Source organism: Bactrocera dorsalis, unplaced genomic scaffold, assembly GCF_023373825.1.
Source record: "Bactrocera dorsalis isolate Fly_Bdor unplaced genomic scaffold, ASM2337382v1 BdCtg043, whole genome shotgun sequence".
NCBI lineage: Eukaryota > Metazoa > Arthropoda > Insecta > Diptera > Tephritidae > Bactrocera > Bactrocera dorsalis.
Window position 1 is genome coordinate 58,582 of NW_026038094.1, and position 15,473 is coordinate 74,054.

At 34.8% G+C, this 15,473-nt stretch overlaps 4 protein-coding genes across 7 annotated transcripts; 2 read left to right on the forward strand and 2 right to left on the reverse strand.

The window, feature by feature from the left end:
- The first annotated feature begins 621 nt into the window (after window positions 1–621).
- On the forward strand, window positions 622–4,826 carry LOC105228965 (dynein light chain Tctex-type protein 2B). Of its 3 annotated transcripts, none has more exons than XM_011209005.4 (4): window positions 622–1,259; window positions 3,188–3,256; window positions 3,322–3,518; window positions 4,475–4,816. In XM_011209005.4, the coding sequence occupies exons 1-4, from the start codon at window positions 1,242–1,244 to the stop codon at window positions 4,638–4,640; spliced, it is 450 nt and encodes a 149-aa protein (XP_011207307.2). In that variant the 5' UTR covers window positions 622–1,241; the 3' UTR covers window positions 4,641–4,816. The 3 variants fall into 3 exon arrangements, with proteins under 3 accessions (XP_011207307.2, XP_011207306.2, XP_049317454.1); XM_011209004.4 differs by lacking the exon at window positions 622–1,259 and adding an exon at window positions 2,575–2,732; XM_049461497.1 differs by lacking the exon at window positions 622–1,259 and adding an exon at window positions 2,744–2,895 and having other exon boundaries at window positions 3,188–3,518; window positions 4,475–4,826.
- Window positions 4,827–5,645: 819 nt separating this feature from the next.
- Window positions 5,646–11,237, reverse strand: LOC105228964 (RNA-binding protein spenito). Of its 2 annotated transcripts, none has more exons than XM_011209003.4 (4): window positions 11,084–11,237; window positions 10,239–10,285; window positions 9,655–10,155; window positions 5,646–9,583 (listed from the first exon to the last, which is right to left on the reverse strand). In XM_011209003.4, exons 3-4 carry the CDS (start codon window positions 10,089–10,091, stop codon window positions 7,786–7,788), a joined length of 2,235 nt encoding a protein of 744 aa, XP_011207305.1. In that variant the 5' UTR covers window positions 10,092–10,155; window positions 10,239–10,285; window positions 11,084–11,237; the 3' UTR covers window positions 5,646–7,785. The 2 variants fall into 2 exon arrangements, with proteins under 2 accessions (XP_011207305.1, XP_019846855.1); XM_019991296.3 differs by having other exon boundaries at window positions 9,655–10,167.
- A 348-nt stretch (window positions 11,238–11,585) lies between these two features.
- LOC105228962 (uncharacterized) lies at window positions 11,586–13,168 on the forward strand. Its single transcript, XM_011208999.4, has one exon. It carries the CDS (start codon window positions 11,693–11,695, stop codon window positions 12,977–12,979), a length of 1,287 nt encoding a protein of 428 aa, XP_011207301.2. The 5' UTR covers window positions 11,586–11,692; the 3' UTR covers window positions 12,980–13,168.
- Window positions 13,165–14,854, reverse strand: LOC105228963 (NSFL1 cofactor p47). Its single transcript, XM_011209000.4, has 6 exons — window positions 14,657–14,854; window positions 14,416–14,597; window positions 13,926–14,351; window positions 13,737–13,865; window positions 13,443–13,673; window positions 13,165–13,384 (listed from the first exon to the last, which is right to left on the reverse strand). Exons 1-6 carry the CDS (start codon window positions 14,756–14,758, stop codon window positions 13,252–13,254), a joined length of 1,203 nt encoding a protein of 400 aa, XP_011207302.1. The 5' UTR covers window positions 14,759–14,854; the 3' UTR covers window positions 13,165–13,251.
- Window positions 14,855–15,473: the final 619 nt, after the last annotated feature.

Sequence of the window (15,473 nt, forward strand, 5' to 3'; positions counted from 1 at the left end):
TATATACTCACATAAATAATATTTCTACAAAAGTGTCGTAAATGGATTTTTGACTGTGTATATGTATACTATATAAAAATAAATCAAATAAAAAATATTGCAACACACAAATAATTAGTGTTTATGTATAAATCGTGAAGTTAATGTGAAATTGAGTCTCTGGTTTTTAATTCCAGAGGTACATATGTATGTAAGTATCTTACTTAAGTAATTTAATTTTTGGCGCTATGTCTGAGTGTGGTATCCCTGCAAAGCTAATAAGACTGTGCAAGCTGACGTTAAGCAACACCAAAAGCTCCGTCGGGATCGAGAAGGACCTCTCCGAGCCGTTTGATACCAAGCGTGGTTTCAGGCAAGTAGATTCCCTATCGTGTCACTTTTTCAATCTACTGCTGGAGAAAAAAATACGAGCTGCTGAGCTAAATAGGGAACGTACAATCTTCTATAAGAGTGTGCAGCTGCTGACGTACGCCAATGATATTGCTATAATTGGCCTCAACAACCGCGCCGTTAGTTCTGTTTTCTTCAGACTGGATAAGGAAGCGAAGCAAATGGGTCCACTAGTGAACGAGGGCAAGACGGAATATTTCCTGTTATAAAACAAGTGTGCTCCTTTGAACTGAGTAGGCAATTGAGAAGTAAAGTTCTCTCTAAGATCAAATTCACATATTCACTGTTGTAAACTTTTCCCCTGACCAATCCGCTGGTGTGTCGGAACTGCTATTGTTGTATTGTTGTTGTTTTTGTAGCAGCATAAAATATTGCAAACGTTCGGAAAATCTCCACGTGTTCAGTGTCGTTTCGGTTATTTGACTACACAGTCTTTAAAAGTTTTCCGCCAAGTCTCCTTGTATCTATGGAAAATATATATGTATACTAGTCCTGACACCTGCGCACATCTTCGACAAGGAGATTAACTCTTGACGTAAAGAGAAATAACCTTTCAGTTTAAGATGATGGTTGTAAGATCTGCAAATTATGTTCTGTTAGAAAGCCTTAAATAAAAAAAATATTTATTCTGCGTGTAGCTGTTTCATAAATCAGGGCCACTTTTGTAAAAGCATTCTTCAACACTAATTTGATCACAAACTAATGGCATCTTCTAATTAAATTTTTTTTATTTTTTCTTTTTCTGATTGTTTGATATTTTTGTCTTTTGAAAACAAAACTCTTTCTAGCATTAACTTCAATATAGTTTTCAATTTTGAATATTTTAATATACTATAAATTTTTTGGACATTATGGATGTTGGTGGAGAGGTACGTATGGCAGTTTATATAGGCAACATTTTTATATATAAATAGATACGCGTCACTTAAGATCTTATAATGGAAAAATTTAGAGATCAGAGAGATTTTTACCAAAGTGAAATGATAAATCACACACGAGAAGCTTAGAAGTCCGAGGGAATCGGTTCTACTTAAGTGGAATGAAGTCGTATTTTATATCAAGAGCCGTGCGTCCTCCTCTATGGTATATAGACGAAATATGAATCGTGTGTGATATCCCATAAGAATTGTTCAAAAGACGTCTTTCTATATTTGATGTAGCACCTTAAGTTTTTAGTGGGTTTCACTAAGACATACGGTATTTTTTAAATCTACCACATACATACATATGTATATGCATATCTATATTCATACGTACTTACATAAAAAGTTTGTAGTTAATTTGTAACCGAGTGCGTGGAGAGGATAATAATAATTTCTCATAAAGGTCATCCTTCAGAAATCAACCAAATCTTCCAATATTTCGCTGATAACAACATATTTCATTAGGGGTAGTTTAGACGTCTCATAATCTCGAAGGCTGCTTTATTTGTAGCAAATCTCAATACATTGTACAAAGAGATGGATAGCCTCTGCCCAAGCAACTGTCACGGTATACATATGTGGCAAATTAATTGTCTATTTGGTTTCCGTACCCATGCAACATGTGGAGAGTATAATAGATACATATGTTCATCTAACAGCATGAACCAAAAAGAGATCGTTACAGTTTTTTTTAATATCTGTCGGTAAACCCATAAGTATTTCTGTAAAAGCAAAACACAATTGAAAAATATGCAACATTCCTTTGGAGATAGATATTATCGTAATATACTCGGTCTTTGCCAAACGTTGGACAATGGATTAAATCCATATTTATATCTAGCTCTAGCTCACCATACAGCAAATATACAGATTTCCGCCGATTCAGTCGACTTATCACGGATAACATGTAAAATATTTTATTTGGCGTATTGCACCGTCAGCTAAACATCTCAGGGTACATTACCAAAAAAATGGACACAATTGATCCATAACTTTATCTAAGAACTTGTGCCGATATCCCAGGTTATATTGTTATGTTAGGGATTTCGACAGGCATCACACAAAATTCCACTTTTGTTTAATACAATTCTGCTTCATACAATTAAAAATATTTAATGTTCGATTCCGTTCGCAGTTTTCCTTTTCTTACCTGTTGAAATTCAAATTAGTTAATTATGCTCAACCACAATAGTGCTCATATGTACATACATATGTATGTACATGTGATTTGCCGAGCTTGACATTTTTACGGCTTTTACTGTATGCACACACAAGCATAACATTTTGTTTACGTCATATCGATTTAACATTGGGCAAATTCGCAAATCAGGTCAAAATGTGATTGCACTCGGTTAGTTCTTGATGGCAGAGAATTGGTCTAACCTCGTAAACTTGTGTCTAGGTCAGGCACGCGAAGAGGTAGAAAATCGTGCGCTCGTAATTCTCAAATTGGCAATTTTCATTTGCATTCCCAAAACAATTCGTACCAATAAACTACGGCCATAAATTTATTTCAATTTGTTATTTTTGTGTGTGAAAGTGTGCATGTTTATATTGGGATTAACATGCATAAGAATGTGGTGTAAGAGTGTATACATTCAGATTGTCAAATTTGGATTAATATCACTAATGATCGATGACATTAGGTGTAATTGCCATTAATCAAACAATCAACACAACATAAACAGCTAAATGGCTATGCGCGCCTAACACGCAGCCTTACACGTCAATCACTTTACCATTTATTTAGGCGTAGCTAAGCAGCGGCACACCACAATTAACTCTCTCACCCGTTTATATACTTATTTTACTTAAGGAAATGCCTATTCATTTGTCTGTAATAATTTCTAAATGAAAATATATCAATTTTGCAGCGACGTGGTTCCCTCAAATCGGCGACTGGACGTAGATTAAGTGCGGCGTTCACAGTTCCTCAAGCGCGGGTAAGACGATGCCTTTGTCACAACAAAGCAGCAGTGTAAGCTCACCACTATCTATGTGTTTGCAGCCAGTTTTGAAGTATTTGCCCACATATCGTCTGGATCCAAAGTATCCGCTAAATAAAGAGGTATGCGAGAAAATTATGCACGCCGTGATGGACAATGCATTCGAAAATTTTATGTATTCGCCCAAAACGTCACTAACATTGTGTGCACAAATCAGCGAAGAGATTAAGAATCGTATTAAAGCGCAACACTTTGATCGGTATGTACTGGGAAATTTGAAAAAATAAAATTCACTCTGACTAGTCACATGGGTTAGCGCGCCGTCATCTATTTGTTTATCCTTCAAAGTTCCAAAAAATAATATTTCAATCATTCAATGTTAATTTTTTAGACTTCTTTTATGTAAAAACAATCCTTCCGACCCACCATGATACAAGTCAGTCGAGTCTATATTGCTAAAACGAATATCTATGTATATTCTGTCAAGTGCTAACACTTTAGCAGCACTTCCTGAAAATTAAATATAGTATGTATATCCCACATGTATGTATATAGATACTAGAATTGAGTTACTATTTAGTTAATGTATCATGCTGTTAGAACAACAATGTAGTTATGGTAAAATAGACTTAAAGAATCTGGTGGTAGACTGCGCTATTCTATTTATATTAAGGATAGTTATGTTATGTTATGTTATGTTATGTAAGTTATGCTCATAATTAAACAAAGAATAATTCAAGGAAGATTATCCTCTAAAAGTTCCAAGATTTTATTCAATCATGATATAAAATATTCAGCATCAATTCCAGATTTATACAAAGGAAAATGCTTCTTTAATATTTCGAAGTAAATTCGTCGAAGATCGGCCACATATTAATCCGAAGTGCTTTGCAAACGTAGACACGACTATCTTGGGAACGGTCCCTGTTCACTAATTTATCGAAAATGTTATAAAAGCCTTTAGGTAAATAACCAACCATGTTATTAATTAGTATGTTCCTAATGAGCATCTACCATTTGTTTTCCTTTAACAACTATAAATCTATACAGGTGCTTTTGTTTTCACGCAAATCAAATACAGATGACTAACTTGCTAGATTTTTTAAAGTGCTTTTCGAAGCAATATACTATATGTATGTACATATATTTATTTTTATATATGACCGAAGATATATGTCACCGTAATTATAAAGAAAAAATTTTATATTATTTCAGTTACCGTTACATTTGTGTCGTGTCCATTGGTGAAAAGGTAATGCAAGGATACTGTTCGCTGGTAAATTTTCTTTGGGATGCAGAAAAGGATGGTTACATTTCCTACGTTTATGATACCCCAAAATTTTTCGGTATCGCCACACTTTACTATCTTTATTATGATTAGCTCCAATTCTACGAGGTTTTAAAGAAATGTCATGCATATATTAGATAAATGTTATTATGCAGAAATAAAAAAAATATGTTTGCAAATCTTGATATGAAAAAGAATATTTAAAAAAAAACAACGATGGAAATATTAATAATGAGTAAATACTATATATGGATATGAATAGCTTATATGTATGTATGTATATTCATTTGTTTAGTTGCAGATACTATCTCGTTATTTAAGGGCCCATAAATTAAAGTTTAAGGTTGGGGTATGGTGTGATCTGAACAATTTCTTCGGAGATTGAACCGTTTCCTTGAACATTAATCCGTGTCAAATTGAAAATATCTCACCTCATTCCCACGACAATCGGGTCTACGTTTTGAGAACGGACCCGGATTTTTATCCGGCCAATGACTGTCAACTCGGTACAATTCTGTCCCTACAACAACAACAGATATTTCTCTAAATGAAAAAGTTTTCCATACAAAGACTTGCGATGAGTTTATATCGCAGCTACATACATATATGCTATCGTGATCCGCTCTAAAAACATATCTATTGTATCGTTGGGCAGTAATCCGCGCCACATTTCGTGAAGATATATTGTTAAATAAAAATGTATGTATACATACATATGTATATTTTATGGGGTTAATGACGTTTCATCGGGGTGTTATAAAAGTCTTGTTGAGCTTAATAGACCTTGTTCAGAGTATAATTATCTATTGATTTGTGAATTAAATGAAGTTACTAAACTAACTTTAAAATTGACGAAATTATGCAGTTTTGGTAATAGGTCAATGGACTTATTACATCGACTTCAAAATTATTATTAATATATTCTAATGTTCGAAATCTTACATTTTGTGCATATACGTAGGTATGTATGGTGGCAGAGTAACTAGTATATTGGACTTACCTAAGGTATTGCTTCAATGTTTACATACTTGGGATTTGAAGAAAAAAATTTCGTTTTCAGAGAAGACACAACACTATCACAGTAATAACACAAACATATTTGATAATTATGGTTTATTTAATTAAGTTTTACGTAAGAGAGTATATTTTTATTAATATTACAATTTATGCACTTTCCAATTCATTTTACTCTTCATAAACGAATTTTATGTTTTTGTATTACTTACAAGCATGCCATTAAAATTATTAAAATTGTTTAATTGTATATGCAATTCGATAACTTCAAAATCAATCATTTACACACGGAAAAAATTAAATATTCAAAAATTTAAAAATATTATGCAACTCATATATTTCTGTTTCACCTGGCAAACTCATATTTGCAAACGTGGCTCTTTTAAGATTAGTGTGCAGTGATAGCAAATTCACAACAATAATAAATAAGACAGTATTAGACGTCCGTGCGCAAATTTAAGAAAACAATGTAGCATTCGAAAAAACCCTTTATATGTAGCGATATATTTTAACCAAATGCTACACCTGGTTCTCTTAGCATGGCTTCGAAAAACATTTAGTACACCCACAGACATTAGAGAGAGTTGACACAAGAGGTCACAATCGGACGCACTTTCGTTGGTTTGGCACTCGCGTCATTGTGTAGGCGACAAACATGTATTTATTCGCAACTGAAATTGTATATTTAGGCTTTGAACCACTGAATTAATTATGCCATACAAAACCACCGTTAGAACTAGTTTTAATGCAGTCAGAGAAGTTTTAACTACTTTTGATTGTACCACCAAACAGCAGCCTTAGCAATATTAAACAATTCAAATAGAACAAAAGAAACCGCTCCTCATATACTCGCATTGAATTTTTCCCACATATTTATATTTAGGGCGACTTCACTTTCAGGGAGCTATTAGTTAGTTTAGCCAGTTTTAATTTTGGAAAATTTTCCACAAAACACCCACATCACACCACACCACACCAGCAATTCGTACAAATACTTCACTTTTAACCACCTTTGACTTTGAATTGCATCATAACGGCACTGAAATTACGGCGCTAAAGGGGCGAACTGCACTAGTTGTGGACTGAACTGAACCATTCTTTGATATGGATAATATTTAACTTTCACTTTCTTCTGACAATTTTTTGTGTTTCATTAAACAAAAACAATATTTCTAATAAAATTAAACAATTGACCATACATGGTAGGTATTTTTCTTACATAATGTAAAAAACACAAATTTAAAGTAAATAAAGTAACACAAACAAATTTCTCAGTGATCCAACTTTGATTTAAAACAAAAAATACACTTGCTGGAGAATAAAGCTCATCACTACCAAATAGCCACAATGCCACTACGCCACACTGCATCACCAAAATCAAACTTTGTTAGAAGCTATCATTTTTGTTCACTACGCGTACAAAATTAAATTAGATAATTTTTTTCTTTGTATAAACATACCACAATTTAGTTTTGTTCATTTTATACAATTTTCTTTTTGTTCGAATCTCATCTTTACACAAAAATTAAGTAAGTTTGAAACAGTTTTCAAAAATAATAATTATAAGCATAAATGTGTTGCGTTTAGTTGGTATCATAAACGATCAAATTAAACTTCACAAAATTTCCACAGCAACTTATTCACTTTTTTAACTAAATCAGAACATTTTTTAAAAGTATTATAAATTTGTATAAGTGCTTACCTACTTACTAAACTAGTTGATTGTTTGAAAGACTGTTATTAATATGTGGCAAAATGAAGTGCTTTGATAAAGTTGATCTGTAGCATAATAAGTATGCGTCAAAATACTACAGACTAATTTAAGCGAATAAAATATTAAGACCCAATAAATAGTACATAAATATAATTCAATTTTTAATTTTAAGTTTAGAGTTAAGAACCTCTAATTCATTTAAATAAATTTATATACTTTTATCAGTTCCAAATAAACTGACAAACTTCTGACCTAATAAGACTGCTAAGCCATTCAGTGGTCTGAACTTTTTATTCGCTTTCTATAAAATGAATATGTTGTTGTAGAATCAATACAGCGAACTTATTGTTATTCAAAAATTGATGTTTGAGGGCTTCAACCTTAACTCTTCGGTATTATTTAAATATCACTACCGACGCGTTAAAAGTACGTGCATATTCACTATTTTAGCGCACTCGAAAGTGATTTACAATTAATAAGAAATCTGCGAAAGACTACGCGTTATCGATTTTAAGCAGTTCCACCTCTTACAACTACTACCACAAGATGATCTTCCTTTAGACCCTCTTCAGTTACACTCTGGCATGTACGCTTCAGTAGTTCCGTAGAAAAGTCACATGGTGGGAAAGCGTATAGCACTCCAGTGGCTTCAGTATCTTTGTTCAACAGTGAGATAACACCGGCAGCTTCCTTTTGCTTTAAATACGACACTAAATTTCGTAGTGGACGTGTTTGTACGCTGCTATCCTCCAGAGTGGTTGCAGCTGATGAAGCTAAACCTAAAAATATTGCATGCGACGATGACGAGCTAATGCGTTTTTGCACATCCTCCAATTTTGGTGGATCGAGACGCAAACGCTGCGTAATACGCAAGTTATGTTTTCCTTCTTCATCGCGCATTAAGGAGTCGACAATATCCGCGTCTCCATCCGTCATATGGAATTTAGCCGGAAATAGTGAACTCTTTAGTATGAGTGCGCCCTGCCATACAACAGTGCACTTACGGGAAATATCAGGCAGAGTACGTGCGGTACTCAATGCACCGTTTCGACGTGAAGAAGAATCCGAGTCGGACTCGGGTGAATGTGCGCGTTTGTGAGGTGAGCGAGAACGTGAACGATCAGCACCGGGTTCACGTGAACCAGAACGTGCTCGTTCATATGAATCGCCTGGCGGACGACGCCATTCATCTTCAGCTCCAGCAGGTGGAGGCATCGACGATGTAGAACTGCCATGAATTGGACGATGCACATCATTATGATAGACATGGTATGAACCACGTCCACGACCGCGGTAGCCACCGCGACCCCTATAACCACCTCGTGGTGGATAAGGTGCGTACCCACCTCGCGGAGCATAATGTGGTGTCTCTTCATAATGATAGTCATACTCTGGACGCCTATATTCAGGTGCCTCATCGTAGCTCTTTGATTTAAATGGCGCAGCTGGGGTAGTTCCAGGTAATTCAGCAAAATCAGTACGCAAACGACGCTCGGGTCCACCCAAAGGAAAACCGCGCATTTCTTTTACTGCAGCAGAAGCTGCCTCGATGGTTTCATATTGTATATATGCACATGTCTCGCCTTTTTGGTATTCTATTTTCTTTATGACACCAAAACGATCGAATTCCCGTTCCAATTGTGTAACAGAAGTCCAAGCACCTAGACCTCCGATCCATATACGAGTAGCTGGTGTTACTTTACCATAACCAATCTTGCATTGGAACTTTCCAATATATTGGCCGGAAAGCTCTATTTTAGCACGATGTGCCATATCCAGATTTTGATAACGTACGAAAGCAAAGGCATTACCAGTACCTGGTGGGGGTCGCTTTATATCGATATCATCAACAATACCGTATTTACCGAATATACGACGCAACTCTTCATCCGAAATATTCACTTCTAAATTACCAGCAAATAGAGTCCGTGTTGCAAGTGGGTCGTCTTCTGGTTGCACATGATGCAAATAATTAGGAAATTTATCTTTCTTGCTTTCGGGCTTCTCATATGGAACATGTGGACGAGGTCCCATATGACGCATAGGTGCATACTGATGTGGTGGCGGTGGTCCATGCATATGTGGTGGCACACGATGCATTGGTGGTCCACGTGGGGGAAGTGGATATTCGTGATGAATTGGTCCACGATATTCCCGTGAACGACCATGCGGATGCATGGGTGGTCCATAACGGTCATACGGATCGATCGGTGGTCGACGATGTTCTATTGGACCAGTCGGACCCATAGGCGAACGTGGATAATGATAGCGATCGTAGTCAGGGGGAGTTATTGAACGTCCACGAGGCCTACAATTAGTAAATACAAAATCGAAATAGATTAATAAACAGTTTATAATAAAAAGGGTCCACACACACACCTGTATTCATTATGTGAAGAGGACTCGTAAACTGGTTCCACCAATGCCATTTTATCATACAATACAATACGCGGCTTATGATGTTTTGCTTCACGAGCATCCTCAGACGTTCTAAAACAAACGTAAGCAACACGTTCATCCAAATCATGAGATATACGAATGCTGAAGTCACCGAATTTCTTGTATTCACGATACAATGTTTCCTTAATGAAATCGTCAGAAGCTTTAGGATGCAAAGCACTAACACATAACACTTTATATGTTGGTCTTTCCGCCACAGGTGGGGGCCCGCGTAAATATTCTTCACGATGGGGTGAAACACCGTAACGTGCTCGTGGACTTGGTGACCGGCCTATCCGACGTCGTAGGCGATCTGGAGACATGCGTTCGGGAGAATCGCCTGGAACTCCGCTACCATTATCATAACCGCGACCCATAATAGTTCTACCGTGAGAAGATCTTCCTAAATGATTGCTCCTGGTTGGTGAATCTCCTGAAGCACTGCGTTTCATACTATGTAGTTAATAACAATATTCTTAATTTCAGTTGAGCTTCTATGAACGCTCAAAAGAATGTGGCCCTACCTGCTGTAAAATTATTATTACTCTGAAAGGACTATGTAAGGTTCAGCCTGTAAGGAATTAAAAATTAGATTGTCATTAAAACAATAACAAAGAAGGGATTCATACCAATAATACAAGCAATAACCTAAAAAATAGCAGCTATACTTAATTTTTATTCTAATCTTTCCAAACTTACTAAAAAGTTACCGTACCGGCTTTTATCATTATCGAGTTACAAATAGAGATCTCATACCTGTTTATTCATAAAATTTACGATTGAAAAGTATAGAAGGAAACCAAAAATTATGTATACTGGTGCACATACGTGTAGATGTATGTACTCTAATATGTACATATGAACATACTTACATTTGAAGATAATAAAAGTGAGAAAAAAAGTTTAGGGATACACAATTTTTGGATTTATGCTGCATAAATAATTATAAATTTATATTATATTTTATTTAAAAGTAAATGTACATATTACTGAAACAGAAGAAACTGACCGCCAAAAACAACTGCCTAGAAAGAAATTTTCACTCTATTTGCTTTACACTTAACTTACTAAACTCAACTCAAATTGCCGAATATTCAAAGAACTCGTCGAATATACAAAGTCATTTTGCATAAAAATTTGGTTAAATATTCCACTTATGGTTCTAGTTTTATATTTAGTTATAAACACTGAACTTATGTAAAATTGTACTGCTGAATAGAAATATATGAAAAATTTTCTCTATACTCGAATGAAAAGAATAAATTTCCAAAATGGCGTCAGTACTATGCACAACTTGAAAATATTTTAGCACATTATAAGTTTAAATTTAAAGAAAAAATCTAAATACATTTTTGCACTTTGCACTCACCGTATATAAATTCACGAAATTTGTACAATTTTGTTGAAATTTTTCCACAAATATATAATATTTTACTCAAAACTCACACAGTATATGAAAAACGACTTTACGCATTCACAAAGCCACCAGATTTGACGCAATAAATCACAGTGCTGCCATCATGAATTCAACGTATGCTGCCACATATCCAATAAAGGTTTAAATGTGCTGCCACCTATTATCTAAGCTGTAACTTGCCAGATCATATTTTTAAGACATGGTTTTGAAAAGTTGTTTGGCTGGTTCATACAACTTCGCTTTGCGTAGACATTTGCTTTGTTGGATGTAAAATTCATTATAAATCGGTGAAACACTAATTTTTAATAGTTGAATTTTTGAACTTTCTTAGGTCTCAAGTGTATTAAGTAATATACATATAATAAAAATTTAAATTTACCTGAGGAATGTAAGGACTTGCGTCACTGTGTTATATTACTATTTTTATAACATTATTTTGAAATTCGGCAACCCTATTTATCGGTCAATTGCCTGCATTTTAATTATTTGTATGTTTATTTTATAAATAGTTTGACAAAAAGTTTTCATATATACAAAGAATGTATACTTATCAAAGCGACGATGCGTAAATATCACCAGCTTTTGTTAGTTATAATTTCTTGTATTAGCATAATTGTCTTGCTCACATACAAGAGTGAAAATTCACGTTTAAAAGATGTTCTAAGTGCTGTGCACTTCTTTAGCCGCAAGGATGCGGATGAATTGCGATTACTGAATAACTTCACAGCAGCGGAGGACGACATCATTAATTTTAATCGACCATTGCCAGTTTGGCAGCTGATAGGAGACTCGTTTCATGCATACGCCTCTTATTATCAACGCAATGATCTTGTGCCTTCCGGCGGAGAAGTTTTAACGCTTGTAACCGGTAAAACAGGAGCAGCAGTAAATTTTCGCTGTAAAGCACATTACGACGATGGGCGCGATATTCAAGGCAAATTCCGATTTCAACACTTGAATCAAGAAGATAACATAGATGTTGCATTTACGAATTATGTATTTTATTGCCGTCTTAAAAATGACTTAGGAGAACCAAATAGCATAGTTTATACCGATCTGACTGGTGATGGCAGTAATACAAATCGCAAGTTACGTTTACGTTTTGTAAAAAGTGCACAAGGAAGTAATGTACCACAAACACAGGTGGCCATTTGCATGGATTTGGTCTCCTTTAATATGAGCAGTAGTTTCGGCAAAAGTTATTCGAAATTAATTGAATTCTTTATACATCATTATGTTGTTGGCGTCAACCAGTTTATCGTTTACAATGGTGATGAACTAACCGAATTAATTTTACAAAAGCTTATGAAACATAAAAATATACATTTACAATCGTTGCCTTTCAATTTCCCATTTGCACACAACAAAAATAATACATCTAATTTGCGTGAACTCATTAAGACAGATTGCTTACTGCGTAGCATGCACAAAGCAAAATATGTTACTTTGCTAGAACCAAACGAATTTTTGTTTCCAAATGCCAAACTAAGTGACGACAATTCAGTACTTTATTCATTGAATTCATATAGTACATCTGAGACTATATATGAGTTACAAACTTACTCAGTTTGTATGGATGGAAAGAATGAACTACTTTCAAATAATAGCTTTTATGATCCGGAAGTGGTGCAGCCACACAAGATAAACATTTTCAGACCTGTGGTCCCTTCTTCCTCTACAAGTAGTACTACTAATTTGGCTCCGTCATTAGCTTTTGCTCATAGATACACCGACTGCGTACATGTGGGAAATGATGGCCTACATATGTTGCAAAACTTGCTGCGTCAAGATTTCATGAATAATTTAATTAAAATTAGAAAAGAAGTACGAGAATTAATGTATAATTAAACTAGTGATAAAAAAGTTATGAATTTAGGCTTATAATCAATTTCGTCTGCATTAAGAACGATTAGCTACATTGAGCATACATTACTTTTAGAAATATGCGTTAATGAAACTTATTACGACAGCAATGTTATTTATTTCGTTTAGAAAAAAGTGTAAAAAAGAAAAAGAATAAATACTCAAACACATTTATGTAGTTGCATTTTATTACATTAATGTTATTTTTATCAATAAGTTGAAAAAATTGTATTCAGTGGGTATATAAGGTTTACAATTTAGTTCAGTCGCTGCATTATTGACGCATTCTTTAGACCAGCTAGTTCAATCGTTGCAGCTTCATCCGTAAGTTCTCGGGTTGGGAATGAGGACACTAACCTAAAATTACCCTCCGCATATTGTGGTCTGGCACTATATAACAAATAATCAACAATTAGTAATGAAGTTTTACCAAAGTTGTCTTTCTTACTTAATAATGTAGCGATGTATATCAGCAACAGTGTGATTGAGATTGAATTGGGCGGTTAAACGAGAACCGTCAGCTAGACGTATTTGTAACGTCGTTGTTGGCTGAGAAGAATCAATCTTAAGGTTTGCTTTAGCGGCACTTTCATCCTCTTTAACATTAACAGCTGTTGTTGATTTTGCAGTATTTGAAGCTGGTGCTGTTGATGCTGCTCCTTCAACGTTTGGTGTGGGACTAAAACATATATATTAAGTTATAAATAAATATAGGAAATATAAACACGGTAAGGATTTTTACCTTCCCAGTGTGTGACCGGAACCCTTAAATTTTGGTGGGACTGTTTTCCTTTTGTAATCCTCGTGGCGATGATCCTCCACGTCAACATTAACAACCCATCCCATTTCAAATAATTCGTGAGGTATTTCACTGAATTTATCAAATATGTAAGTACTTGAACTCAGTTATTTGTAATAAATGTATATTTACCCACGCATGACAGTTTCTAAGAACTCTTTATTTTCGGGGTCATCATATAGACGTAGTTCACCATCATCAATAGAGAATCCTTGGCTCCATAATTTCAGCACAACAATAGGTCTCTTCTCTCCCGTTGCATTAGCATCATCCTGTTGCGAACCTACGACGGAATGGTCTGTATCGGTCATGCCCAACCGTACACCTTGACCCCATTGTACAGCACCAGAAGTTGATTGACCGGTTGAAGTACTAGCAGATTCGCCGGTGTTGTGTTCCTGTGCCATTCGAAACATGTCAGTTAACTGTTCGCGGAAATTTTTACGTTTTGGTGGTCCTAAAACTTGCTGGCCTGAACGTTCGGAACCACCAGCATAAAACGCTTGTCCCTCTTCCTCGTTAGATGTACGCTTTGTCATATCATTTAGTGTTGCTACTCTGATTAGATTATATATAAATAAATATAAATTCAGGAACCAAAAATTCATAATTGCATATTTACTTTGGCTTATCTGAGCTTTTCTTAGTAAAACTGTCTGCGGCACCGGTTTCTGATCGCACCCGACTACTTGAATTTGTAGGTGCTGGTTCAATATTCGCTCCACCTGAATTTCTTTCAGTTGGTTGTTCATCGTTTACACCCTCTCCATCAACTTGATTGCCAAGAAAATTGGAAAGTGCATCCTGAAATCATATTATATGGATGCATTAAAGCCGGATGAAATTTCTTCAAGTTTTCTCACCTCTAGCGACCAATTGGAACTAGCTAAATAAAATCTGGCGACATTTTCATCTCCACCGCTTATTTCAATAAATTGTGCGATCAATTCATCGTTGTTAGACATATTTTTAGCATACAAATCTTATTTTCTTCTCGTTGCACAGAATTAGGAAATTAAAACAATGATTTCACAGATTTAATACAAAATCAATTGAAGGTTACCAGACTGAACTAACAAATGACAATACAATGTGTTGCCATATATTTGATAGTCTTGAACGTCAAAAAATGGCATTTTGAATATTTTTAATTTCATTATATTAAAAAATATTTAGTTTTTTAATATCACATACTTAATTTTTGAATATCGTTTGGCATTTCTTCATGATCAAGTCCTAAATGATCAGTATATTTCATTCGATATATTTAAATAAATTGGCATCGATATTAACGTATCCACCATTAATATTTTAATTCACCATGATATTTTGAAATGCGACCATTTCGATTTTCAGTAGCTCTTTGACAGCGGATACGTGCAACCGGAAAGTCCGTATATAAATATGGTTCAAATTAGTAATTGCTTTGGCCTATTATTATTGTGACTAATTTATTTAATGGGCTTTCCATATTAAAAAAGTAATTTTTACCTACTTACTAGCGGCGTTGATGGTTATGGGCGTCATAACATAAGATGTGTTCTTGTTTCAAATGTAGAATTTGATTGAGCATGCTGCATATTTCAAAAGTAAGTATAACAAATATGTATTAATTAATTACATATTTACTTATGAGACATATATGTAAATATTGGATATTATCACCATATACTACCTTTT

Excerpts from the sequence above, each read along its gene's own strand:
- LOC105228965 (XM_011209004.4), top strand. The coding sequence starts at position 2,676 with ATGGCAGAGAATTGGTCTAACCTCGTAAACTTGTGTCTAGGTCAGGCA. Across the intron at positions 2,733-3,187 it reads TAGGTCAGGCACGCGAAGAG|CGACGTGGTTCCCTCAAATC; the intron begins GTAGAAAATCGT and ends TCAATTTTGCAG. Across the intron at positions 3,257-3,321 it reads TCACAGTTCCTCAAGCGCGG|CCAGTTTTGAAGTATTTGCC; the intron begins GTAAGACGATGC and ends ATGTGTTTGCAG.
- LOC105228964 (XM_019991296.3), bottom strand. The coding sequence starts at position 10,166 with ATGAAACGCAGTGCTTCAGGAGATTCACCAACCAGGAGCAATCATTTA. Across the intron at positions 9,584-9,654 it reads TCTTCACATAATGAATACAG|GCCTCGTGGACGTTCAATAA; the intron begins GTGTGTGTGTGG and ends TACTAATTGTAG.
- LOC105228962 (XM_011208999.4), top strand. The coding sequence starts at position 11,693 with ATGCGTAAATATCACCAGCTTTTGTTAGTTATAATTTCTTGTATTAGC.
- LOC105228963 (XM_011209000.4), bottom strand. The coding sequence starts at position 14,758 with ATGTCTAACAACGATGAATTGATCGCACAATTTATTGAAATAAGCGGT. Across the intron at positions 13,866-13,925 it reads TTAGAAACTGTCATGCGTGG|TGAAATACCTCACGAATTAT; the intron begins GTAAATATACAT and ends TGATAAATTCAG. Across the intron at positions 13,385-13,442 it reads ATACATCGCTACATTATTAA|TGCCAGACCACAATATGCGG; the intron begins GTAAGAAAGACA and ends TTTGTTATATAG.